The sequence below is a fragment of the Tachyglossus aculeatus genome, chromosome 21 (genome assembly GCF_015852505.1).
Source record: "Tachyglossus aculeatus isolate mTacAcu1 chromosome 21, mTacAcu1.pri, whole genome shotgun sequence".
In the NCBI taxonomy this organism is placed as follows: Eukaryota; Metazoa; Chordata; class Mammalia; order Monotremata; family Tachyglossidae; genus Tachyglossus; species Tachyglossus aculeatus.
In genome coordinates, this window is record NC_052086.1 from 37,465,732 (window position 1) to 37,493,194 (window position 27,463).

Genomic DNA, 27,463 nt, shown 5'->3' on the forward strand with positions numbered 1-27,463 from the left:
CCCGATCATTTGGTATCTACCCCAATCAGTCAATCAATCAATCGTATTTATTGAGCGCTTACTGTGTGCAGAGCACTGTACTAAGCGCTTGGGAAGTACAAGTTGGCAACGTATAGAGACAGTCCCTACCCAACAGTGGGCTCACAGTCTAAAAGCGCTTAGAACAGTACCTGTCACATAGTAAGCGCTTAACAAATATTATTATTATTTGCATTATTAGTATTATTACTATCAAAATGTTCCTGCTTTTGTGTTCAACCTCCTTGGCTCTCCTGCCTGCTGTCCTGACTTTCGTTCATTCATTCATTCATTCAATCGTATTTATTGAGTGCCTACTGTGTGCAGAGCACTGAAGTGCTTGGGAAGTCCAAGTTTGCAACATATTCATTCATGTAATCACATTTATTGAGCGCTTACCGTGTGCAGAGCACTGTACTAAGTGCTTGGGAAGTCCAAATTGGCAACATATAGAGACAGTCGCTACCCAACAGCGGGCTCACAGTCTAGAAGGGGGAGACAGACAACAAAACCAAACATGTAAACCAAATAAAACCAGTGTATCTTTAGTGAACCTTTCATTTCATTTGGACTGAATTGTGTGGGTTAGGGTCGGTGGGACGAGGGGGAGGAGATTGAGACGTGAGACCCCAGAATGTCAGTGGGTATTTGTTTCACTCAATCTCATTTTCAAATGCCCAGAGTGCTTCTGTTGGTATAATTGTACAGTGTCACTGGCATTCCGCATTTCTGACTATCCTCACCACCTTCTCGTTTGGGGGCTTGGGTACAGCCACCTTCCATTTCCTCTCCATCCAACCGGCTCCCCTGCTCGTTCAAGCTGTCATCCTATCCCGTCTGAACTACTGCATCAGCCTTCTCTCTGATCTCCCATCCTCATGTCTCTCCCCACTTCAATCCAGACTTCATGCTGCTGCCCGGATTGTCTTTGTGCAGAAACGCTCTGGGCATGTTACTCCCCTCCTCAGAAATCTCCAGTGGCTACCAATCAATCTGCGCATCAGGCAGAAACTCCTCCCCCTGGGCTTCCAGGCTGTCCATCCATCCCCTGGCCCCCTCCTACCTCCCCTCCCTTCTGTCCTTGTCCAGCCCAGCCCGCACCCTCCGCTTCTCCGCCGCTAATCTCCTCACCGTTAGGCCTCGCTCTCGTCTGTCCCGCCATCGACCCCCGGCCCACGTCCTCCCCCGGGCCTGGAATGCCCCCAATCCCTCTGCCCATCCGCCAAGCTCGTTCTCTTCCTCCCTTTAAGGCCCTGCTGAGAGCTCACCTCCTCCAGGAGGCCTTCCCACACTGAGCCCCCTCCTTCCTCTCCCCCTCATCCCCCTCTCCATCCCCCCATCTTACCTCCTTCCCTTCCCCACAGCACCTGTCTATATGGATATATGTTTGTACATATTTATTACTCTATTTATTTATCTTGTACATATCTATTCTACTTATTTTATTTTGTTAGTATGTTTGGTTTTTTTCTCTGTCTCCCCCTTTTAGACTGTGAGCCCACTGTTGGGTAGGGACTGTCTCTATGTGTTGCCAACTTGTACTTCCCAAGCGCTTAGTACAGTGCTCTGCACACAGTAAGTGCTCAATAAATACGATTGATTGATTGATTGCATGTATTTATTACTCTATTTATTGATTTATTCTACTTGTACATATTTATTCTATTAATTTTATCCTGCTCATATGTTATGTTTTGTTCTCTGTCTCCCACTTCTAGACTGTGAGCCCACTGTTGGGTAGGGACCAGCTCTAGATGTTGCCAACTTGGACTTCCCAAGCGCTTAGTACAGTGCTCTGCACACAGTAAGCGCTCAATAATTACGATTGAATGAATGAATGTACAAGTAAAAAAAAATAGTAATAAAAATGTACAAACATATATACAGGTGCTGTGGGGAGGGGAAGGAGGGGGCTCAGTCTCAGCCTGACCTCTTGAACTCAGGTGCTTGGTATCCGGGCCATGAATTGCTACTTTCTCTAGCCTAACTCTTTTTTTTTTTTCCGATCTTTCTTTCTTTTTTAGCTAGTCTTCCATCAAGAGTCTTTATTCAGCATTTTGCCACGATGAGTTCGTGACCCCCAAATTACCCGAGTGAAGCGTAGGGCCGAAAGTGTAATGATCTCGACGCAAATGTTTCTGGTTAACTCCATTTGGTGTCTTCTAGAGAAGCAGCGGGGTTTAGTCGAAAGAGCCCGGGCTCGGGAGTCAGAGGTCGCGGGTTCTAATCCCGGCTCCGCCACTTGTCAGCTGTGGGACTTTGGACAAGTCACTTCACTTCTCTGGGCCTCAGTTACCTTGTCTGTAAAATGGGGACTGACTGTGAGCCCCCCATGGGACAGCCTGATTACCTCGTGTCTACCACAGTGCTTGGCATAGAGTAAGCACGTAACAAATACCATCATCATTATTATTATTATTTTTGCCCCGGTACAGGCACACTGGTACAACGTCCGCTTCCGAGGCAGCGCCTACCCGCCGGAAATCATCCGCCGAGATGACCTGGTGGAGCGACCCGTGAGTAGTGGCTCAATGGAAAGAGCCCGGGCTTTGGAGTCGGAAGTCCTGGGTTCAAATCCCGGCTCTGCCACTTGTCAGCTGTGTGACTGTGGGCAAGTCAGTTCACTTCTCTGGGCCTCAGTGACCTCATCTGGAAAATGGGGATTCAGACTGTGAGTCCCATGTGAGACAACCTGATCACCTTGTATCTCCCCCAGCGATTAGAACCGTGCTTGGCACATAGTAAGCGCTTAATAAATAAATAAATAGCGCTTTTAGACTGTGAGCCCACTGTTGGGTAGGGACTGTCTCTATATGTTGCCAATTTGTACTTCCCAAGCGCTTAGTACAGTGCTCTGCACATAGTAAGCGCTCAATAAATACGATTGATGATGATAAATACCACTATTATCATTGCTATTATGGGTTCAAATCCTGGCTCCGCCACTTGTCAGCTGCGTGACTTTGGGCAAGTCGCTTAACTTCTCTGGGCCTCAGTTACCTCATCTGTAAAATGGGGATTAAGACTGTGAGCCCCCTTGGGACAACCTGATCATCTTGTAACTTCCCCAGCGCTTAGAACAGTGCTTTGCACATAGCAAGCGCTTAATAAATGCCATTATTATTAGTGGCTAGCGGTGAATTTCCCAGTCCTGAGGTTCTCCCTTCTTCCCTTTCCTCTCCCGCAGGGCCTCCTTCCCACAAGCAGGAACTAATCACAGTGACTAAGATAAGGTCGGAGACGCTTGTCTCATTTTTCTGGGGCCGAGTCCAAGCTGTGAGGCTGTGAATCATTCAGTCAATCAATGGTATTCAAGCATTCATTAATATTTGAGCGCTTACTGTGTGCAGAGCACTGTACTGAGCGCTTGGGAGAGTATAATGTAACGATAAACAGGCATATTCCCCGCTCACAACAAGCTTACAGTCTGGGGTGCGGAGGGGGGAGACGGACATTAATACAAGTAAATTACAGATATGGATGTAAGCGCTGGCGAGCCGTGAGGCTGTGAATCATTCAGTCAATCAATGGTATTCAGTTATTCAATCGTATTTGAGCGCTTACTGTGTGCAGAGCACTGTACTGAGCGCTTGGGAGGTATAATGTAACGATAAACAGGCATATTCCCCGCTCACAACAAGCTTACAGTCTGGGGTGCGGAGGGGGGAGACGGATATTAATACAAATAAATTACAGATATGGACGTAAGCGCTGGCGAGCCGTGAGGCTGTGAATCATTCAATCAATGGTATTCAGTCATTCAATCGTATTTGAGTGCTTACTATGTGCAGAGCACTGTACTGAGCGCTTGGGAGAGTATAATGTAACGATAAACAGGCATATTCCCTGCTCACAACAAGCTTACAGTCTGGGGTGCGGAGGGGGGAGACGGACATTAATACAAATAAATTACAGATATGGACGTAAGCGCTGGCGAGCCGTGAGGCTGTGAATCATTCAGTCAATCAGTGGTATTCAGTCATTCAATCGTATTTGAGCGCTTACTGTGTGCAGAGCACTGTACTGAGCGCTTGGGAGAGTATAATGTAACAATAAACAGGCATATTCCCCGCCCACAACAAGCTTACAGTCTGGGGTGCGGAGGGGGGAGACGGACATTAATACAAATAAATTACAGATATGGACGTAAGCGCTGGTGAGCTGTGAGGCTGTGAATCATTCAGTCAATCAATGGTATTCAGTCATTCAATCGTATTTGAGCGCTTACTGTGTGCAGAGCACTGTACTGAGCACTTGGGAGAGTATAATCAATCAATCAATCGTATTTATTGAGCGCTTACTGTGTGCAGAGCACTGTACTAAGCGCTTGGGAAGAACAAGTTGGCAACATATAGAGACAGTCCCTACCCAACAGTGGGCTCACAGTCTAAAAGGGGGAGACAGAGAACAAAACCAAGCATACTAACAAAATAAAATAAATAGAATAGCTATGTACAAGTAAAATAAATAAATAAATAGAGTAATAAATATGTACAAACATATATACATATATACAGGTGCTGTGGGGAAGGGAAGGAGGTAAGATGGGGTTGGAGAGGGGGAGAGGAAGGAAGGGGCTCAGTCTGGGAAGGCCTCCTGGAGGAGGTGAGCTCTCAGCAGGGCCTTGAAGGGAGGAAGAGAGCCAGCTTGGCGGATGGGCAGAGGGAGGCCATTCCAGGCCTGGGGGAGGACGTGGGCCGGGGGTCGATGGTGGGACGGGCGAGAACGAGGCCTTATGGTGAGGAGGTGAGCGGCGGAGGAGCGGAGGGTGCGGGCTGCGCTGGAGAAGGAGAGAAGGGAGGGGAGGTAGGAGGGGGCCAGGGGATGGATGGACAGCCTGGAAGCCCAGGGGGAGGAGTTTCTGCCTGATGCGCAGATTGGTAGCCACTGGAGATTTTTGAGGAGGGGAGTGATATGCCCAGAGCGCTTCTGGACAAAGATAATCTGGGCAGCAGCATGAAGTATGGACTGAAGTGGGGAGAGACACGAGGATGGGAGATCAGAGAGGAGGCTGATGCAGTAGTCCAGACGGGAGAGGATGAGAGCTTGAACGAGCAGGGGAGCAGTTTGGATGGAGAGGAAAGGGCGGATGTTGGCAATGTTGCGCAGCTGAGACCGGCAGGTTTTGGTGACGGCTTGGATGTGAGGGGTGAACGAGAGAGCGGAGTCGAGGATGACACCAAGGTTGCGGGTTTGTGAGACGGGAAGGATGGTAGTGCCATCAACAGAGATGGGAAAGTCAGGGAGAGGGCAGGGTTTGGGAGGGAAGAGAAGGAGTTCAGTCTTGGGCATGTTGAGTTTTAGGTGGCAGGCAGACATCCAGATGGAGATGTCCTGAAGGCAGGAGGAGATGCGAGCCTGGAGGGAGGGGGAGAGAGCAGGGGCAGAGATGGAGATCTGGGTGTCATCAGCGTAGAGATGATAGTTGAAGCCGTGGGAGCGAATGAGGTCACCAAGGGAGTGCGTGTAGATCGAGAACAGAAGGGGACCGAGAACTGAACCTTGGGGAACCCCCACAGTAAGGGGATGGGAGGGGGAGGAGGAGCCTGCAAAAGAGACTGAGAATGAACGACCGGAGAGATAAGAGGAGAACGCTTACTGTGTGCGGAGCACTGGCCTAAGCGCTTGGGAAGTCCAAGTTGGCAACATAGAGAGACGCTCCCTACCCGACAGCGGGCTCACAGTCTGGAAGGAGGAGACAGACGACAAAACAGAAAACATTAACAAAATAAAATAAATAGAATAAATATGAACAAATAAAATAAATAAATAAGTAGAGTAATAAATCCGTACAAACATATATACATGTATACAGGTGCTGTGGGGAGGGGAAGGAGGTAAGGCGGGGGGGGATGGGGAGGAGAGGGGGTTCACAGTCTTCTGCTTTGGGTAGGGAATGTGTCTCACCAGTTCTGTTGTATTATACTCCCCCAAGGGCTCATTACAGTGGTAGTCATACTGTAAACACTCTGTAAATATGTATATATATTTGTACATATTCATTACTCTATTTATTTATTTATTTATTTTACTTGTACATATCTATTCTATTTATTTTATTTTGTTAGTATGTTTGGTTTTGTTCTCTGTCTCCCCCTTTTAGACTGTGAGCCCACTGTTGGGTAGGGACTGTCTCTATATGTTGCCAACTTGTACTTCCCAAGCACTTAGTACAGTGCTCTGCACACAGTAAGCGCTCAATAAATACAATTGATTGATAAATTCCCTATTTTGCAGATGAGGGAACTGAGGTGCAGAGAAGGGTTTCTTTGAGCTGTGTTTCTGCTTTTGGGTGGTTGGTTGTGGGGGGCTTTTTTGGGTTTTATGGGGTCTTTGTGAAGTGCTTACTATGTGTCAGACACTGTACTAGGCTCCAAGGCGTATACAAGGTAATCGGATTGGACACAGTCCATGTCCCACCTGGGGCTCACAGTCTTAATCCCGTTTTACAGATGAGGGAACTGAGGCACAGAGAAGTTAAGTGCCTTGCCCGAAGTCACACAGCAGTAAGTAGCGGAGCCAGGATTAGAGCGCATTCCCAGGCCTGTGCTCTTTGCACTAGATATTGTGCTCTCCCAAGCGCTTAGTACAGCACACTGTACATATAAGCGCTCAATAAATACCGTTGGTTGATTGATTGATTTGATGAGGCCACACTGCTTCTCTAGGTCTTACTCAAAGCTCAGATTGGTTGTCTTGAGAAGCAGTATGGCATAGTGGGGTTCGAGCCCGAGCCTGTGAGTCAGAAGGTCATGGGTTCTAATCCCGACTCTGCCGCTTGTCTGCTGTGTGACCTTGGGCAAGTCACCTCACTTCTCTGGGCCTCAGTTCCCACATCCGTAAAATGCGGATTGAGACCGAGCAGCCCACGTGGGACCGGGACTGGGTCCAATCCGTTTTGCTCGTATCCAACCCGGTGCTTAGTGCAGTGCCTGGCACCTAGTAAGCGCTTAACAAATACCGTAGTTATTATCCCTATCATCGTCTTGGTCCCCGGGGCTCCCTGCTGCCGTCATTGTATCAATCAGTCAATCAGTCGTATTTATTGAGCGCTTCCTGTGTGCAGAGCGCTGTACTAAGCGCTTGGGAAGTCCAAGTTGGCAACGTATAGAGACGGTCCCTACCCAACAGTGGGCTCACAGTCTAAAAGGGGGAGACAGAGGACAAAATGTATGTTGGATCGCTCTCAGGACCCCGTGGTGTTGGCATTCGACATCGAGACGACCAAACTGCCCCTCAAGTTTCCCGACGCGGAGACGGACCAGATCATGATGATCTCCTACATGATTGACGGCCAGGTGAGTTCCTGGCTCCCGTCGACTGCGGCCTTTTACCGGGAAAGAAGCTGGGAAAATGCCACCCCATCTTTGCCCCGTCCTCTTTCCCGAGCGGCGAGGGGGTTTGGGGACCGTGGGAGCCCACAAGGGTCTTTGTCCTGCCACTGTCGTGTTGCCGTCCCAGCCGTCGCTCCAACGGGATTCTGTCTGCACCAGCTCTAACTCCCCGTCCTTCCCAAACCCCACCAGGGATACCTGATCACCAACAGGGAGATCGTCTCTGAGGATATTGAGGATTTTGAATTTACTCCCAAGCCAGAGTACGAAGGGCCTTTCTGCGTCTTCAATGAACCGGATGAGGTAAGTGGATGCCGGCAGGATATGGTAGAGGCAAGAGAAGAATAGGAAGGCCCAAGCAAAAAGCCCCAATTTTAAGATTCGCTCTCGAGGCAACCTTTTTAATTCTTGCGTTTTAGTAAGAAAGCTACATTTTTGTGGATGTTAGAAACTTCTTTGACCTAATATTTGTAAACGCTCTGTTTGGGCAAGTACAGTTAATTATGTAATTCACTTCTTCCAGGAGGCCTTCCCAGACTGAGCCCCTTCCTTCCTCTCCCCCTCGTCCCCCTCTCCATCCCCCCCATCTTACCTCCTTCCCTTCCCCACAGCACCTGTATATATGGATATATGTTTGTACATATTTATTACTCTATTTATTTATTTATTTATTTATTTATTTATTTATTGTACATATCTATTCTATTTATTTTATTTTGTTAGTACGGTTGGTTTTGTTCTCTGTCTCCTCCTTTTAGACTGTGAGCCCACTGTTGGGTAGGGACCGTCTCTATATGTTGCCAACTTGTACTTCCCAAGCGCTTAGTACAGTGCTCTGCACACAGTAAGCGCGCAATAAATACAATTGATTGATTCAGGAGCAAGTCTGTCGGCTCTCCAGTAGCCCCAGGAAAAATCACTCTGCCTGAAGCATCCTGTGAAGGTTGGAGCCCAAGAGAATTTAATCCTCCAAGAGGCCTTCCTTCACTAAGCCCTCGTTTCCATTTTTCCCCCCACTCCCTTCTACGTTGCCTTGACTCGCTCCCTTTATTCATCTCCTGCCCTTCACAGCCCCACAGGACTTGTGTACATATCATTCATTCAGTCGTATTTATTGAGCGCTTACTGTGTGCAGAGCACTGGACTAAGCGCTTGGGAAGTACAAGTCGGCAGCAGATAGAGGCGGTCCCTACCCAACAACAGGCTCACAGTCTAGAAGGGCTAGAGAAGCGGCATGGCTCAGTGGAAAGAGCCTGGGCTTTGGAGTCAGAGGTCACGGGTTCAAATCCCGGCTCCGCCAGTTGTCAGCTGTGTGACTTTGGGCAAGTCACTTCACTTCTCTGGGCCTCAGTGACCTCATCTGTAAAATGGGGATTAAGACTGTGAGCCCCCCGTGGAACAACCTGATCACCTTGTAACCTCCCCAGCGCTTAGAACAGTGCTTTGCACATAGTAAGCGCTTAATAAATGCCATTATTATTATTATTATTATTATTACATATCCTGGGGGCGGGGCTGACATATTGATGCTCTTGATGCCTGATAACTTGTTTTGCTGTCTGTCTCCCCGCTTCGAGACTGTGAGCCCATTGTGGGCAGGGATTGTCTCTCTCTGTTGCTGAATTGTACTGTACAGTGCTCATCATCATCATCATCAGTTGTATTTATTGAGCGCTTACTATGTGCAGAGCACTGGACTAAGCCCTTGGGAAGTACAAATTGGCAACATATAGAGACAGTCCCTACCCAACAGCGGGCTCACAGTCTAAAAGGGGCAGACAGAGAACAAAACCAAACATACTAACAAAATAAGATAAATAGAATAGATATGTACAAGTAAAATAAACAAAATAAATAAATAGAGTAATAAATATGTACAAACATATATACAAATATACAGGTGCTGTGGGGAAGCGAAAGAGGTAAGATGGGGGGGATGGAAAGGGGGACGAGGGGGAGAGGAAGGAAGGGGCTCAGTCTGGGAAGGCCTCCTGGAGGAGGTGAACTCTCAGTAGGGCCTTGAAGGGAGGAAGAGAGCTAGCTTAATAAATACTATTGAATGAATGAACATCCATAATTTATATTATCTGTCTTCCCCCCAATAATAATAATAATTATGGTATTCATTGAGCGCTTACTATGTGCCAAGCAGCGTTCTAAGCGCTGGGGTAGATACAAGGTGATCAGGTTGTCCCACGTGGGGCTCACAATCTTAATCTCCATTTTACAGATGAGGTAACTGAGGCAGAGAGAAGTTAAGTGGCTTGCCCGAGGTCACACAGCAGACAAGTGGCGGAGGCGGGATTAGAACCCACATCCTTTGACTCCCAAGCCCAGGCTCTTTCCACTAAGCCACGCTGCCTCTCCCTCTAGACTGTAAGCTCACTGTGGGCAGGGAATGTGTCTTGATGTTGATGGCATTTGTTAAGCGCTTACTATGTGCAAAGCACTGTTGTAAGAGCTAGAGAGGATACAAGGTGATCAAATTGTCCCACGTGGGGCTCACAGTCCTCATCCCCATTTTACAGATGAGGTCCCTGAGGCCCAGAGAAGTGAAGTGACTTGCCCACAGTCACACCGTTGGCAGAGCCGGGATTTGAACCCATGACCTCTGACTCTCAAGCCCGGGCTCTTTCCATTGAGCCATTCTGCCTCTCTGTTATACTGTTGGGTCGTGCTCTCCCAAGCGCTTAGCACGATGCTCTGCACACAGTAAGTGCTCAATAAATACGACTGATAGATGAAGGGAATCTACTTCGACCTCTTCCGAACTGGGAGCTCGGGAAAGGGCTGGGCAACATTGAACTTCGTCGTGAGGGGATTTTTCAACGGGGTTATTGTCCAGTGAAGGAGGAAGAATTTGAGTCAGCTTAGGGGGGGTAGCAAATAAGTCTTACCGTCGAGAAGGAGGCGACTCTGACGTGCCCCTTGTGTGCCGAATCCAGGCTCGTCTAATACAGCGGTGGTTTGAACACGTCCAGGAGACCAAGCCCACCATCATGGTGACGTACAATGGAGATTTCTTTGACTGGTAAGGATGCCGTCTGGAAGTTGGTTTCAGGTTTGGTGGCAATTGTTACGGGTGGGAGTGAAGGGATAGTAGGGAGGGGTTTTTTTATGGTATTTATTAAGCACTCACCATTCATTCATTCATTCAGTCGTATTTATTGAGCGCTTGCTGTGTGCAGAGCACTGTAGTAAGCGCTTGGGAAGTACAAGGCGGCAACATAAAGAGACAGTCCCTACCCAACAATGGGCTCACAGTCTAGAAGGGGAAACAGACAACAAAACATGGAGACAGGTGTCAAAACCGTGAGAATAAATAGAATTATAGCTATATGCACATATAACCATCCCTCCCATCTTACCTCCTTCCCTTCCCCACAGCACCTGTATATATGTTTGAACATATTTATTACTCTATTTATTTATTTATTTATTTTATTTGTACATATCTATTCTATTTATTTTATTTTGTTAGTACGTTTGGTTTTGTTCTCCGTCTCCCCCTTTTAGACTGTGAGCCCACTGTTGGGTAGGGACCGTCTCTAGATGTTGCCAATTTGTACTTCCCAAGCGCTTAGTACAGTGCTCTGCACATAGTAAGCGCTCAATAAATACGATTGATGATGATAACCATACAATGTGACAGTTACAAAAATGAACCTGAAAACATCTTGCCCTGTTTCCAACGATGTGTGGTAGTATTTATTCGGAAGGAAAACATCAGATGAGGTTACAGAGAAAGACAAAAGCTGAGCAAACATGGAAAATGGGGAGGCATTCAGGAAGTTTGCTAATGAAAGGCTGGGTTTTGAAAGGCTCAGAGTCGTCTATATGTTCTCCAGTTCCAATGAAAATAATTGGACTTTTTGTAGCGGCAACTGCACTGAGCGTCCCGCCTCAGTTATGTGCCGGGCACTGAACTAAGCCTTGAAGCAGATACATCCCCCCAATCTTACCTCCTTCCCTTCCCCACAGCACCTGTATATATGTGTATATACATATACACACATATGTATATATGTTTGTACATATTTATTACTCTATTTATTTATTTATTTTATTTGTACATATCTATTCTATTCTATTTATTTTATTTTGTTAGTATGTTTGGTTTTGTTTTCTGTCTCCCCCTTCTAGACTGTGAGCCCACTGTTGGGTAGGGACTGTCTCTATATGTTGCCAGTTTGTACTTCCCAAGCGCTTAGTCCAGTGCTCTGCACATAGTAAGCGCTCAATAAATACGATTGATGATGACGATACAAACTAATCAGGTTAGACACAGACCCACGTGGGGCTCCCAGTTTTAATTCCTGTTTTACAGGTGAGGTACCTGAGGAGCAGCACGACTCAGTGGAAAGAGCCCGGGCTTCGGAGTCAGAAGTCATGAGTTCAAATCGCAGCTCCGCCAATTGTCAGCTGGGTGACTTTGGGCAAGTCACTTCACTTCTCTGGGCCTCAGTTCCTTCATCTGTAATTAGGATTAAGGGGGGGATTAAGACTGTGAGCCCCAACCTGATCACCCTGTATCCCCCCAGTGCTTAGAACAGTGCTTTGCACATAGTAAGCGCTTAACAAATACCTTCATCATTATTATTATTATTATTAACTGAGGCACTGAGGAAGTGAAATGACTTGCACAAGGTCACCCAGCGGATAAGCGGCAGATCCGGGATTAGAACCCAGGTCGTCTGACTCCTGGGGTCTTTCCACTAGGCCATGCTGCTTATTTCATTGCTGTGGGGTGATTTCACTGTTTTGGGCCGTATCTATCATTACCGTAGTGGAAGGAAGGAGCCACGGGACTAGTTTAATAATGAATGATGGCATTTAATGATGGCATTTATTAAGCGCTTACTATGTGCAAAGCACTGTTCTGAGCGCTGGACGGTTTAATCCCCAGACACTTCTCTCTGAAGTTCACGGGGGCTTTGGGGGGAGAGAGAGAAAGAGGGGCATAACTGTTTCGTGCTACTGTATCATCTCATTCCTTCTCTATTTCCAGAAACTCCTGACCATCGGCTTTAAAGCCCTCGATCAGCTAGCCCTCTCCTTACTAACGATGGCATCTGTGAAACGCTTACTATGTACAAAGCACTGTTCTAAGCGCTGGGGAGGTTACAAGGTGATCAGGTTGTCCCACGGGGGGCTCACAGTCTTCATCCCCATTTCACAGATGAGGGCACTGAGGCTCAGAGACGTGAAGTGACTTGCCCAAGGTCACACAGCAGACATGTGGCGGAGCCGGGATTCGAACCCATGACCTCTGACTCCAAAGCCCCGGGCTCTTTCCACCGAGCCACGCTGCTTCAACCCTTACTACGTATCCTTACTCCTCTCCTATTACAGCCTAGTACAGAGAAGCAGCGTGGCTCAGTGGAAAAAGCCCGGGCTTTGGAGTCAGAGGTCATGGGTTCAAATCCCGGCTCCACCACTTGTCAGCTGTGTGATTTGGGCAAGTCACTTCACTTCTCTGGGCCTCAGTTCCCTCATCTGGAAAATGGGGATGAAGACTGTGAGCCCCACGTGGGACATCCTGATCACCTTGTAAATTCCCCAGCGCTTAGAACAGTGCTCTGCACACAGTAAGCGCTTAATAAAAGCCATTATTATTATTATTAGAAAATCTTTTCATTCAATCGTATTTATTGAACTAAGGTTCAATACCTTAGTCCCTACCCAACGACGGGCTCACTGTCTCTTCCTCCCTTCAAGGCCCTGCTGAGAGCTCACCTCCTCCAGGAGGCCTTCCCAGGCTGAGCCCCTTCCTTCCTCTCCCCCCCATCCCCCTCTCCATCCCCCCCATCTTACCTCCTTCCCTTCCCCACAGCACCTGTATATATGTATATATGTTTGTACAGATTTATTACTCTATTTATTTATTTATTTTACTTGTACATATCTATTCTATTTATTTTATTTTGTTAGTATGTTTGGTTTTGTTCTCTGTCTCCCCCTTTTAGACTGTGAGCCCAGTGTTGAGTAGGGACTGTCTCTATATGTTGCCAATTTGTACTTCCCAAGCGCTTAGTACAGTGCTCTGCACGTAGTAAGCGCTCAATAAATATGATTGATTGATTGATAGAAGGAGGAGACAGGCAACAAAACAAAACATGTAGACAGGTGTCAAAACTGACAGAATAAGTCGAATTATAGCTATTCCTTCCTTGCTTCCTGCACCCTGAGCAATTAGGCCCTAATTCTACCATCCACAGAAGTTCCATATGTAACTTTATCTACTTGTATTTGTACTTCTCAAGCGCTTAGTACAGTGCTCTGCACATAGTAAGCGCTCAATAAATACCATTGATTGATTGTAATTTATCTTAATGTCCATCTCCCCAACTAGGTTGGACGTTCTTGAGGGCAGGGGGTCACGTCTACTTCCCCCCTGCCCGTCCTGTCCCCAGCATTTAGAGCAGGGCTCTGCACACCGTAAGCGCTCAATAAGTGGAAGCAGCGTGGCGGAGCGGCTAGAACACGCACCCGGGAGTTCGAAAGTCACAAGTTCTAATCCCACCTCTGCCGCTTGTCTGCCGTGTGACCTTGGGCAAGTCACTTCGCTTCTCTGGGCCTCAGTTCCCTCATCCGTGAAACGGGGATTGAGACTGTGAGCCCCGCGTGGGACAGGGACTGTGTCCAACCCGATTTGCTTGGATCATCATCATCATCAATCGTATTTATTGAGCGCTTACTGTGTGCAGAGCACTGTACGAAGCGCTTGGGAAGTACAAATTGGCAACATATAGAGACAGTCCCGATCCACTGCAGCACGTAGTACAGTGCCTGGCACCTAGTAAGCGCTTAACAAATCACCATCATCATCATCATCATCAATTGTATTTATTGAGCGCTTACTGTGTGCAGAGCACTGTACTAAGTGCTTGGGAAGTACAAGTTGGCAACATATAGAGACAGTCCCTACCCAATAGTGGGCTCACAGTCAATAAATCATCATCATCATCATCATCATCAATCGTATTTATTGAGTGCTTACTATGTGCAGAGCTCTGTACTAAGCGCTTGGGAAGTACAAATTGGCAACATCTAGAGACAGTCCCTACCCAACAGTGGGCTCACAGTCTAAAAGGGGGAGACAGAGAACAAAACCAAACATACTAACAAAATAAAATTAATAGAATAGATATGTACAAGTAAAATAAATAAATAAATAGAGTAATAAATCTGTACATACATATATACAGGTGCTGTGGGGAAGGGAAGGAGGTAAGATGGGGGGATGGAGATGGGGACGAGGGGGAGAGGGGGATGAACAAATGCCATGATTATTGCTATTTTTCTAAGTACCATTGAGTGATTGAGTGATTTCTTTCCCAGGCCCTTTGTGGAGGCCAGAGCGGCGGTTCACGGCTTGAATATGTATCAGGAGATTGGATTCCAGAAGGACAACCAAGGGGAATATAAGGCCTCTCAGTGCATCCACATGGACTGCCTCAGGTCAGCGGGCCATTCCTGCAGCCCCTTCGGACGGTCCCACTGAGGGCCCCCTCATCCCTGCTGGTCCAGATCAGCTTGCTTGTGCCGTGTCACGATGTCCCAGACAAAGCCGAGATCTTTCCAGGTTTGCCCACGGGCTCACAACTGTGGTTCCTGGAACGCCCTCCTTCTTCATAGCTGATAGACTTTTAGACTGTGAGCCCACTGTTGGGTAGGGACTGTCTCTAGATGTTGCCAACTTATACTTCCCAAGCGCTTAGTCCAGTGCTCTGCACACGGTAAGCGCTCAATAAATACGATTGATTGATAGTCATTTACTCTCCCCGCACTTCAAAGCCTTATCGAAGGCACATCTCCAAGTGGCTTTCCCCGACTAAACTTTCATTTCCTTTTCTCCCACTCCCTTCTGTGCCAACCTGATTGGCTCCCTTTATTCACCCCTTCCCCTCAGCCCGACAGCACTCATGTACATATTCATAATTTATTTACTTATATTAACGTTTGTCACCCTCTGTAGACTGTAAGCTCGTTGTGGGCAGGGAATGTGCCTGTTGTAGTAATAATAATAATAATAATAATAATAATGTTGGTATTAAGCGCTTACTATGTGTCGATCACTGCTCTAAAGCGCTGGGGGGGATACAAGGTAATCAGTGTTGTCCCACGTGGGTCTCACAGTCTTAATCCCCATTTTACAGATGAGGGAACTGAGGCCCAGAGATGTTAAGTGACTTGCCCAAAGTCACACAGCTGACAAGTGGTGGAGCCAAGATTCGAATCCATGACTTCTGACTCCCAAGTCCGGGCTCTTTCCACTGAGCCACGCTGCTTCTCTTGTGTGTGTGTGTGTGTGTGTGTATACATATATAATATTATATACAATATATTAATATATTATAACGTTAATTATATATTATTATAATGTATTAATAATAAAATGTTATCATAATATAATATTATGCATATATTATAATTTTGTATGGATGTAATATATGCTTCTCATCTCTCTCTATTATATATATAAAATGAGATATATGCTTCTCATATACGTTTATATGAGAAGCAGCGTGGCTTAGCGGAAAGAGCTCAGGCTTGGGAGTCAGAGGTTGTGGGTTCTAATCCCAGTTCCGCCACTTGTCAGCTGTGTGACTTTGGGCCAGTCACTTGACTTCTCTGTGCCTGTTACCTCATCTGTCAAATGGGGATTAAGACTGTGAGCCCCACATGGGACAACCTGATCCCCTTGTAGCCTCCCCAGTGCTTAGAACAGTGCTTGGCACGTAGTAAGCACTTAACAAATGCCAACATCATCATCATCATCATTTTATGATGATGATGTTGGCATTTAAGTGCTTACTACGTGCCAAGCACTGTTCTATATGTATATATATATATATATATATATATATATATATATATATATATATATATATATATATATATATATATGTATAAATGTGTCCAGAGCAATTTTCTGAAGACTTCGGCGGTAATTCAATCCACCTCCAGCTCGGCCCTGGAATCAATCAGATTTATTTATTATAATATATGCTGTATATGTTATAATATATATTATACATGTTATATATATAATAGATATATATATTCTCTGTTATATTGTTGTACTCTCCCAAGCACATCATAGAGTGCTTTGCGCACAGTAAGTGCTCAATAAATCTGATCGATTCCAGGGCCGAGCTGGAGGTGGATTGAATTACCGCCGAAGTCTTCGGAAAATTGCTCTCTTTGTTCAGATCAAGTGAATCGAAGGAGTAATTCCGTGGCTTCAGGGCAGGTTTTTAATGGAAATGTGCGCACATAACCAACCCCTCTCCCTGAGGGAATCTGGTTTTAGCACAGCCACCGGACTGAATTCGGGTTCTCTTCCGCAGGTGGGTCAAGAGAGACAGTTATCTCCCCGTGGGGAGCCACAACCTCAAAGCTGCTGCCAAAGCCAAGCTGGGCTACGACCCCGTGGAGCTGGACCCCGAAGAGATGTGTCGAATGGCCACCGAGCAGCCTCAGGTATTCCCAGACTGTGAGCCCCGTGTGGGGACGTGGACTGGGTCCAACCTGATGATCTCGGGTCTGCCCTGGCGTTTAGTGCAGTGTCCATTGCGGAATAAGTGCTCAACGAGTACCGTGACGAAAAATTCAAAGCGGGGATTGACCCTGGAAAAGCGTACTGCCGCCCTGAGATACGGAAATCAAGGCTCCAAGCCATCTTTTCACTCTCAAGGCCCTGCTGAGAGCTCACCTCCTCCAGGAGGCCTTCCCAGACTGAGCCCCTTCCTTCCTCTCCCCCTCGTCCCTCTCTCCATCCCCCCATCTTACCTCCTTCCCTTCCCCACAGCACCTGTATATATGTATATATGGTTGTACATATTTATTACTCTATTTATTTATTTATTTATTTATTTTACTTGTACATTTCTATCCTATTTATTTAATTTTGTTGGTATGTTTGGTTCTGTTCTCTGTCTCGCCCTTTTAGACTGTGAGCCCACTGTTGGGTAGGGACTGTCTCTATGTGTTGCCAATTTGTACTTCCCAAGCGCTTAGTACAGTGCTCTGCACATAGTAAGCGCTCAATAAATACGATTGATTGATTGATCTGTTCATGGTCAGGCGGGTTGCGAGTCCCCCCATCCCCGGGCCCTTGGGAGCCTCTTGTTCTTGGCTATAAAATACTTTCTGGACTTCTCGTCGTTGACGCTGCTTTGTTTCCGCGGCCTTTTTCTCCCCCAGACGCTGGCCACCTACTCTGTGTCGGATGCCGTTGCCACCTATTATATGTACATGAAGTACGTCCACCCCTTCATTTTCGCCCTCTGCACCATCATTCCCATGGAACCAGATGAGGTCAGTGCGGCTTTTCTTCTCGTTATTCAGTTTGGGGTGGGTCTGCTTCAGAAACTGTCATCCCATTCACTCAATTGTATTTATTGAGCGCTTACCATGTGCAGAGCACTGAACTAAGCGCTTGGAAAGTACAATTCAGCAACAGAGACAATCCCTGCCCGACAACAGGCTCACAGTAAAAACAAGTCAACGGGCATCAATAGCATCAGTAGAATTATAGCTATGCATACGTCATTAATAGAATGAATAGTAAATTGTACATATGTACACAAGTGCCGTGGGGCAGAGAGGAGGCTGATACAGTCATCCAGTCGGGATAGGATGAGAGATTGAACCGGCAAGGGAGCGGTTTGGATGGAGAGGAAAGGGCGGATCTTGGCGATGTTGCGGAGGTGAGAGCGGCAGGTTTTGGCGACGGATTTGTCTGCGTCCAGAATAAGTACCGTGATGGCTTCTGGCCCAAGGAAGTGCAGCAGCCCGAAGCAGGGTAGCCCAGTGGCTAGATCGCGGGCCTGGGAGGTGGAAGAATCCTGGGTTCTTCCAGGATTATTCCGGCTCTTCCGGGATAATCCCGGTTTAGCCAGTTACCTGCTGCGTGTCCTTGGGTGAGTCATTTAACTTGTGGATCTCAGTTACCTCATCTATAAAGTAGGGATTAAAGCCGCGAGCCCCGTGTGGGACATGGACGGGGTCCAACCTGGTTAGCTGGTGTCTACCCCAGTGCTTAGAACGGTGCCTGACATGTAGTGAATCATCATCATCAATCGTATTTATTGAGCGCTTACTGTGTGCAGAGCACTGGACTAAGCGCTTGGGAAGTCCAAGTTGGCAACATCTCGAGACAGTCCCTACCCAATAGTGGGCTCACAGTCTAAAAGGGGGAGACATCATCATCAACATCAATCGTATTTATTGAGCGCTTACTATGTGCAGAGCACTGGACTAAGCGCTTGGGAAGTACAAATTGGCAACATCTAGAGACAGTCCCTACCCAACAGTGGGCTCACAGTCTAAAAGGGGGAGACAGAGAACAAAACCAAACATACTAACAAAATAAAATAAATAGAATAGATATGTACAAGTAAAATAAATAAATAAATAGAGTAATAAATCTGTACAAGCATATATCCATATATCCAGGTGCTGTGGGGAAGGGAAGGAGGTAAGATGGGGGGGGGTGGAGAGGGGGACGAGGGGGAGAGGAAGGAAGGGGCTCAGTCTGGGAAGGCCTCCTGGAGGAGGTGAGCTCTCAGCAGGGCCTTGACCGAGACAGAGAACAAAACCAAACATACTAACAAAATAAAATAAATAGAATAGAATAGATAGAATAGTGAATGCGTAACAGATACCATTAAAAGAAAAAAGGGTGCTGCTGGGCCTGTGATAATGACATCATGAGCCACCTCAGCCTTCTTACGTAGGACTTGGAAGAGCCATTGAGTGACTTGATGATTAGAGAAGCAACGTGGCCCAGTGGGAAGAGCATGGGCTTTGGAGTCAGAGGTCATGGGTTCAAATCCTGGCTCTGCCAATTGTCAGCTGTGTGACTTTGGGCAAGTCACTTCACTTTCTTTTAGACTGTGAGCCCACTGTTGGGTAGGGACTGTCTCTATATGTTGCCAACTTGTACTTCCCAAGTGTGCTCTGCACACAGCAAGCGCTCAATAAATACGATTGATGGATTCTCTGTGCCTCAGTTCCCTCATCTGTACAATGGGGATGAAGAGTGTGAGCCCCCTGTGGGGATAACCTGATCGCCTTGTAACCTCCCCAACGCTTAGAACCGTGCTTTGCACATAGTAAGTGCTTAATAAATTCCATTATTATTATTATTATTATTATGACAAGGGCTGGATTTCTAGAAAGAGCCAAATGGTCAGAGTAATCTCCACAGACCCTCCTATTCTCTTCCCAATCCTGGGGGGTTTTTTGACCTTCTTGTAGTAGTAGCCTGGGGCTGTTCTTACCTCTAGTAGTAGTAGTTGTGGTGGTAGTAGTAGTAACTAATAATAATAATAATGATGTTGGTATTTGTTAAGTGCTTACTATGTGTCAAGCACTGTTCTAAGCGCTGGGGTAGATCTTAATCCCTATTTACAGATGAGGTAACTGAGGCACAGAGAAGTTAAGTGACTAGCCCAAAATCACACAGCTGATAAGTGGCGGAGCCGGGATTAGAACCGACGACTTCTGACTTCCAAGCCCGGGCTCTTTCCTCTAAGCCACACTGCTTCTCTGTATTAGTGTATATATATATATATATATATATATATATATATATATATATTCTAATACTATATGTATATAGTATATATACTATACATACTAGTATATATACTAGTTATATATATAGTATAGTATATACTATACATACTATTGTATATAGTGTATATATAGTAGTGTATATAGTATATGGTATATATAGTGTATATATATAGTATAGCACATAGTAGTATACTATATATAGCATGTATATAATGTATAGTATATAGTATAGTATATAGTACATAATAGTTATATATATAGTTGTAGATATTAGTTATATATAGTTATATATACATATAAATATATATATAGATATCTATATATATAGATATATAGTTGTATATATTAGTATGTATATACCAGTATTAGTATTTACTGAGCATCCTTTTGGGGTAATGCCGTGTACTAGGTACATGGGATGTACCTAATAATAGTAAGTGCTTAACAAGTGCCATGATAATAATAATAATGGCTATTATTATTATTATTATTATAATACCTGCTAAGCACTTTCTCTGTGTCAAGTTCAGTTCTAAGCACTGGGATAGATACAAGTTAAGCAGTCCCTGTCACACGTAGCTCACAGTCTAAGTAGGAGGGAGTAGGATTTAATCCTCATTTTGCAGATGAGGTAGCTGAGGCCCAGAGAAGTTAAGTCATTTGCCCAGTGTCACCCAGCAGAAACATGGCAGAGCCGGAATTAGAACCCAGTTCCTCTGACTGCCAGGTCGATGGTCTTTCATTCATTCATTCAATCGCATTTATTGAGCGCTTACTGTGTGCAGAGCACTGGACTAAGCGCTTGGGAAGTCCAAGTCGGCCACAGATAGAGACGGTCCCTACCCGACAACGGGCTCACAGTCTAGAAGGGGGAGACGGACAACATAACATGTAGACAGGGTGTCAGAACAAATAGAATTATAGCTCTATGCACATCATTAACAAAATAGAGTAGTAAATATCATCATCATCATCAATCGTATTTATTGAGCGCTTACTGTGTGCAGAGCACTGTACTAAGCACTTGGGAAGTGCAAGTTGGCAACATATAGAGACAGTCCCTACCCAACGGTGGGCTCACAGTCTAAAAGGGGGAGACAGAGAACAAAACCAAACATGCTAACAAAATAAAATAAATAGAATAGATATGTACAAGTAAAATAAATAAATAGAGTAACAAATATGTACAAATATATATATATATATATATATACAGGTGCTGTGGGGAAGGGAAGGGGGAGATGGAGAGGGGGACTAGGGGGAGAGGAAGGAAGGGGCTCAGTCTGGGGCAAGTAAAATAGAGTAATATATTCAAGTGCTGTGGGGAGGAGAAGGAGGTAGGGCAGGGGGGATGGGGAAGAGGAGAGGAAAAAGGGGGCTCAGTTTGGGAAGGCCTCCTGGAGGAGGTGAGCTCTCAGTAGGGCACTTGGCCACACGCGCTGCTTCTCAAGTCATAAGCGAGAGGTTCGTTCCCGGCCCAAAGGAGTTTCCATGCTCACAGGAGAGACAAACTCCTGGCTTGTGACTGAGAACCAGTGGCTTCCCAGAGAGCAGGGACCGTAGCTCAGGGCAGGAGCGGGGACTTCGGGGAAGTTTTTCTGACGTTCCTGTTGATCCCCCCCCACTCAGGTCTTGCGGAAGGGCTCGGGGACTCTGTGCGAGGCCCTGCTCATGGTGCAAGCTTTCCACGCCAACATCGTCTTCCCCAACAAGCAAGAGCAGGAGTTCAACAAGCTGACGGACGACGGGCACGTGCTGGACTCGGAGACCTACGTCGGGGGTCACGTGGAAGCCCTGGAGTCGGGGGTCTTCCGCAGTGACATTCCCTGCCGCTTTAAGATGGTGCCCGGCTTAACTGTCGTTTCTGCTTTCTCCCTGCTTCCTTTAATAATAATAATAATAATAATAATAATAATGGCATTTATTTAGGACACTTTAGGACCCTCCGGGTGCTTCGTATATATATATATATATATATATATATATATATATATATACACACACGCAAACATATATATGTACATGTATATGTACATGGACCCTTTAGGACCCTCCGGGTGCTTCGTGTATATATACATATATATATATATATATATATATATATATATATGTATATACACACACACACACATAGTGTGTGTGTGTGTGTGTGTGTGTGTATATATATATACATACATACACACACGCAAACATATATGTACATGTATATATGTTTGTACATATTTATTACTCTATTTTACTTGTACATATCTATTCTATTTATTTTATTTTGTTAGTATGTTTGGTTTTGTTCTCTGTCTCCCCCTTCTAGACTGTGAGCCCACTGTTGGGTAGGGACTGTCTCTATATGTTGCCGACTTGTACTTCCCAAGCGCTTAGTATAGTGCTCTGCACACAGTAAGCGCTCAATAAATACAATTGATTGATTGATTCGGCCATTATGGGAATAAAGGGGGCAGAATCGTCAGCGGCTTCCTCTCCCTTGTCTCCAATCACCTACAACCCCAAAGAGTGTTAGGGGTATCATTGACTGACTCCACAGTGCCCCAGTTCTCTAATTAGTCAATCAATCAATCAGTCTTCTTTATTGAGCCCCAGTCCTCTAATCAGTCAATCACTCTTCTTTATTGAGCGCTTACCGTGTGCAGAGCACATATATATGTTTGTACATATTTATTACTCTATTTATTTTGCTTGTACATATCTATTCTATTTATTTTATTTTGTTAGTATGTTTGGTTTTGTTCTCTGTCTCCCCCTTTGAGACTGTGAGCCCACTGTTGGGTAGGGACCGTCTCTATATGTTGCCAGCTTGTACTTCCCAAGCGCTTAGTACAGTGCTCTGCACACAGTAAGCGCTCAATAAATACGATTGATGATGATGATGATGGGAGGGTACACTGCAACAGAGTTAGTAGACACATTCCCTTCCTATAGTGAGTTTACACTCTAGACGGGGAGACAGACATCAGTAGAAATAAATAAATGTTGGATGTGGGGGGGGGCGAGTAAAGGGAGCAAATCCAAGTTTAAGGGAGGGGGAGAAGAGGAAATGGCTTAGTCGGGAAAGGTCTTTAAACCCGTCTGTTACGCTCCTTCAACCCCAATCCTTCCCTCCCTTGGGGAGTCTGCCCCATTTTATAGATGAGGTAACTGAGGCACGGTGAAGTGACTTGTCCAAGGTCACACAGCAGGCAAGGGGCAGAGCAGAGATAAGAACCCATGACCTATGGACTCCCAGATCTGTGCTCTATCTGTCTTCTTCTCAGTGTGGCTGAGAGAAGTAGTAGAAGTCACTTCACTTCTCTGGGCCTCAGTTCCCTCATCTGTAAAATGGGGATTAAGATTGCGAGCCCCACATGGGACAACCTGATCACCTTGTATCCTCCCCAGCGCTTAGAACAGCGCTTTGCACATAGGAAGCGCTTAACAAATACCAAAATTAGTAGTAGTAGTAATAGAAACGCTGGGTACAGTGCACTGTACTAAGCATTTAAGTGGAACGGAAGAGAAATCATTCATTCAGTCGTATTTATTGAGCGCTTACTGGGTGCTGAGCACTGGATTACGCGCTGGGGAAGTCCAAGTCGGCAACATAGAGAGACGGTCCCTACCGTCTCTAGCTAGCTAGAAAAGGGCTAAGCGACACTTTTCGGTGAGTCCATCCTCGGGAGGTTCAGAATGAAAATTGTGTGTCGGGGCTTCCGAGGTTTTTAGAGCCAGGACAGTTGTAAATTGCCTGGGTGATTTGGGCCGAGCGTGGGAGAGTTCAGTGGCCCGGTGCTGCAGTGGGTGTTTGTGCAGAATAATCTTTCCGGCCCTCTCATCCCACCTTTTCCTGCGATCCTAGAATCCAGCAGCCTTCGACTTCCTGCTGCAGCGAGTGGAGAAGACCATGCGACACGCCATTGAGGAGGAGGAGAAGATACCTCTGGAGCAAGTCACCAACTTTCAGGAGGTGATGAGACCAGGCCCAGGCTCCTCAGTGGGTGTGGCTGTGGGGACAAAAAAAGTATATTTTTTTGTTGTTGTATTTGGTAAGTGCTTACTATGTTCCAGGCACTGGAGTAGATATAAGAAAATTGGTAGGTACAAAGATGGGGCTCGCCTTAGTCCCCATTTTACAGTTGAGATAACTGAGGCAAAGAAAGAGTGACCCGCTCAAGGTCCCGCAGCAGACAAGTGGCGTAACCGGGATTAGAACCCAGGTCCTTCTGACTCCCATTATCCATTATTGATAATAATAATAATAATGGCATTTATTAAGCGCTTACTCTGTGCAAAGCACTGTTCTAAGCGCTGGGGAGGTTACAAGGTGATCAGGTTGTCCCACGGGGGGCTCACAGTCTCCATCCCCATTTGACAGATGAGGCCCAGAGAAGTGAAGTGACTTGCCCAAAGTCACACAGCTGACAGTGGGCGGAGCCAGGATTTGAACCCATGACCACTGGCTCCAAAGCCCGGGCTCTTTCCACTGAGCCACGCTGCTTCTCTCATTAGGCCATGTTGCATCTTTTGTCTCTCACAGATATTCCCCATGCGAACTCTAGAACCTTCAGCCCCGCAGTCTTCCCCTTTAACCTTTCATTCATTCAATCGTATTTATTGAGCGCTTACTGTGTGCAGAGCACCGTACTAAGCGCTTGGGAAGTACAAGTTGACAACATATTTGAGTTTGATCTATAATAATAGCAATAATAATATTAACTAGTGCTATTTGTTAAGCATCTCTATATGTTGCCAACTTGTACTTCCCAAGCGCTTAATACAGTGCTCTGCACACAGTAAACGCTCAATAAATACGATTGATTGATTTCTTACGTGCCCTGTACTGTACCAATCGCTGGCGTAGATACGAGGGAATCAGGTCGGACACAGTCCCACGGGAGGCTCACAGGCATTGAATCCCTGTTTACAGAGGAAACTGAGCGACAGAGAAGTCATTCATTCATTTATTCATTCAGTCGTATTGAGTGCTTACTGTGTGCAGAGCACTGTGCTAAGCGCTTGGGAAGTCCAAGTTGACAACATAGTTGAGTTTGATCTATAATAATAGCACTAATAATATTAACTAGTGCTATTAAGCATTTCTTACGTGCCAGGTACTGTACCGATCGCTGGCGTAGGTACGAGAGAATCAGGTCGGACACAGTCCCACGGGAGGCTCACAGGTATTGAATCCCTGTTTACAGAGGAAACTGAGCGACAGAGAAGTCATTCATTCATTCAATTGTATTTATTCGTATTTATTGAGCGCTTACTGTGTGCAGAGCACTGTGCTAAGCGCTTGGGAAGTCCAAGTTGACAACATAGTTGAGTTTGATCTATAATAATAGCAATAATAATATTAACTAGTGCTATTTGTTAAGCATTTCTTACGTGCCAAGTACTGTACCGATCGCTGGTGTAGATACGAGAGAATCAGGTCGGACACAGTCCCACGGGAGGCTCACAGGTATTGAATCCCTGTTTACAGAGGAAACTGAGCGACAGAGAAGTCATTCATTCATTTATTCATTCAATCGTATTTATATAATAATAATGGCATTTGTTAAGTGTTTACTATGTGCAAAGCACTGTTCTAAGCCTGGGGGGGATACAAGGTGATGAGGTTGTCCCAAGTGGAGCTCACAGTCTTCATCCCCATTTTACAGATGAGGGAACTGAGGCACAGAGAAGTTAAATGATTTGCCCAAAGTCACACAGCTGACAAGTGGCGGAGCCAGGATTTGAACCCATGACCTCTGATTCCAAAGCCCGTGCTCTTTTCCACTGAGCCACGCTGCTTCACCATATTTATTGAGCGCTTACTGTGTGCAGAGCACTGGACTAAGCTCTTGGGAAGTCCAAGTTGACAACATAGTTGAGTTTGATCTATAATAATAGCAATAATAATATTAACTAGTGCTATTTGTCAAGCATTTCTTACATGCCAGGTACTGTACCAATCGCTGGCGTAGATACGAGAGAATCAGGTCGGACACAGTCCCACGGGAGGCTCACAGGTATTGAATCCCTGTTTACAGAGGAAACTGAGCGACAGAGGAGTCATTCATTCATTTATTCATTCAATCGTATTTATTGAGCGCTTACTGTGTGCAGAGCACTGGACTAAGCGCTTGGGAAGTACAAGTTGACAACATAGTTGAGTTTGATCTATAATAGCAATAATAATATTAACTAGTGCCATTTGTTAAGCATTTCCTACGTACCCAAGAGGGGTAGATACGAATCAGGTCAGGCACAGTCCCTGTCCCACGGGAGGCTCACAGGTATTGAATCCCTTTTTACAGAGGAAACTGAGCGACAGAGAAGTCATTCATTCATTTATTCATTCAATCGTGTTTATTGAGCGCATACTGTGTGCAGAGCACTGGACTAAGCGCTTGGGAAGTACAAGTTGACAACATAGTTGAGTTTAATCTATAATAATAGCAATAATAATATTAACTAGTGCCATTTGTTAAGCATTTCCTACGTACCCAAGAGGGGTAGATACGAGAGAATCAGGTCAGGCACAGTCCCTGTCCCACGGGAGGCTCACAGGTATTGAATCCCTGTTTACAGAGGAAACTGAGCGACAGAGAAGTCATTCATTCATTCATTCATTCATTCAATCGTATTTATTGAGCGCTTACTGAGTGCAGAGCACTGGACTAAGCGCTTGGGAAGTCCAAGTTGGCAACATATAGAGACGGTCCCTACCCGACAGCGGGCTCACAGTCTAGAAGGGGGAGACAAGAGAACAAAATAAAACGTAGTAACAAAATAAAATAAGTCCTAAGGTCGCACAGCAGGCAGGAACCCAAGTTCTCCAACTCCCAGGCCGCTGACTGTCTTCTGCTTCTCGTTGTGGATCGCTGTCCGTCCCCTTCAAGCTACCGGCCTCTTCCCTGCTGAGCCAGACGCGTGGAGAAGCGAAATTGAGATTTGGTTTTCAGTGGGGATTTTCCTTCTCGGACCCGCCTCGCCCTCTTCGATCCAAGTGGCAGCCGTCTGATAGACTTTTAGACTGTGAGCCCACTGTTGGGTACGGACTGTCTCTATATGTTGCCAACTTGTACTTCCCAAGCGCTTAGTCCAGTGCTCTGCACCCAGTAAGCGCTCAATAAATACGATTGATTGATTGATTGATAGTCAGGTCTGCCTGCCTGCCTGAGAATGGCGCAGCCTGACGGATTGTTGGGTAGGGACTGTCTCTATATGTTGCCAATTTGTACTTCCCAAGCGCCTAGTACAGTGCTCTGCACATAGTAAGCGCTCAATAAATACGATTGATGATGATAAACTGTGGCTCCTTAAGGCGTCTAAGTCCATTCTGGCCTCTCCCCCGCCTACATCACTCACTTTCTGTTTAGTTTTTTTGGTGGGGTGTAGCAGGTTTGTGGGAGCAGCATGGCTCACTATTTACTATTCTATTTATTTTGTTAATGGTGTGCATATCGCTTTAATAACAATAATAATAATAATAGCATTTATTAAGCGCTTACTATGTTCTAAGCACTGGGGAGTTTACAGTCAAT

General features: G+C 45.9%; 1 protein-coding gene across 1 annotated transcript in view; it reads left to right on the plus strand.

The window, feature by feature from the left end:
- POLE (DNA polymerase epsilon, catalytic subunit) overlaps positions 1–27,463 on the plus strand; it is a 156,562-nt gene that overhangs the window by 23,629 nt on the left and 105,470 nt on the right. Inside the window, exons 8-16 of the mRNA XM_038762449.1 lie at positions 2,454–2,534; positions 7,209–7,316; positions 7,545–7,655; positions 10,298–10,383; positions 14,694–14,813; positions 16,706–16,838; positions 17,562–17,675; positions 21,570–21,782; positions 23,791–23,898. Of these exons, the coding sequence (XP_038618377.1) occupies positions 2,454–2,534; positions 7,209–7,316; positions 7,545–7,655; positions 10,298–10,383; positions 14,694–14,813; positions 16,706–16,838; positions 17,562–17,675; positions 21,570–21,782; positions 23,791–23,898 (1,074 nt within the window). The remainder of the gene's footprint in view (positions 1–2,453; positions 2,535–7,208; positions 7,317–7,544; positions 7,656–10,297; positions 10,384–14,693; positions 14,814–16,705; positions 16,839–17,561; positions 17,676–21,569; positions 21,783–23,790; positions 23,899–27,463) is intronic.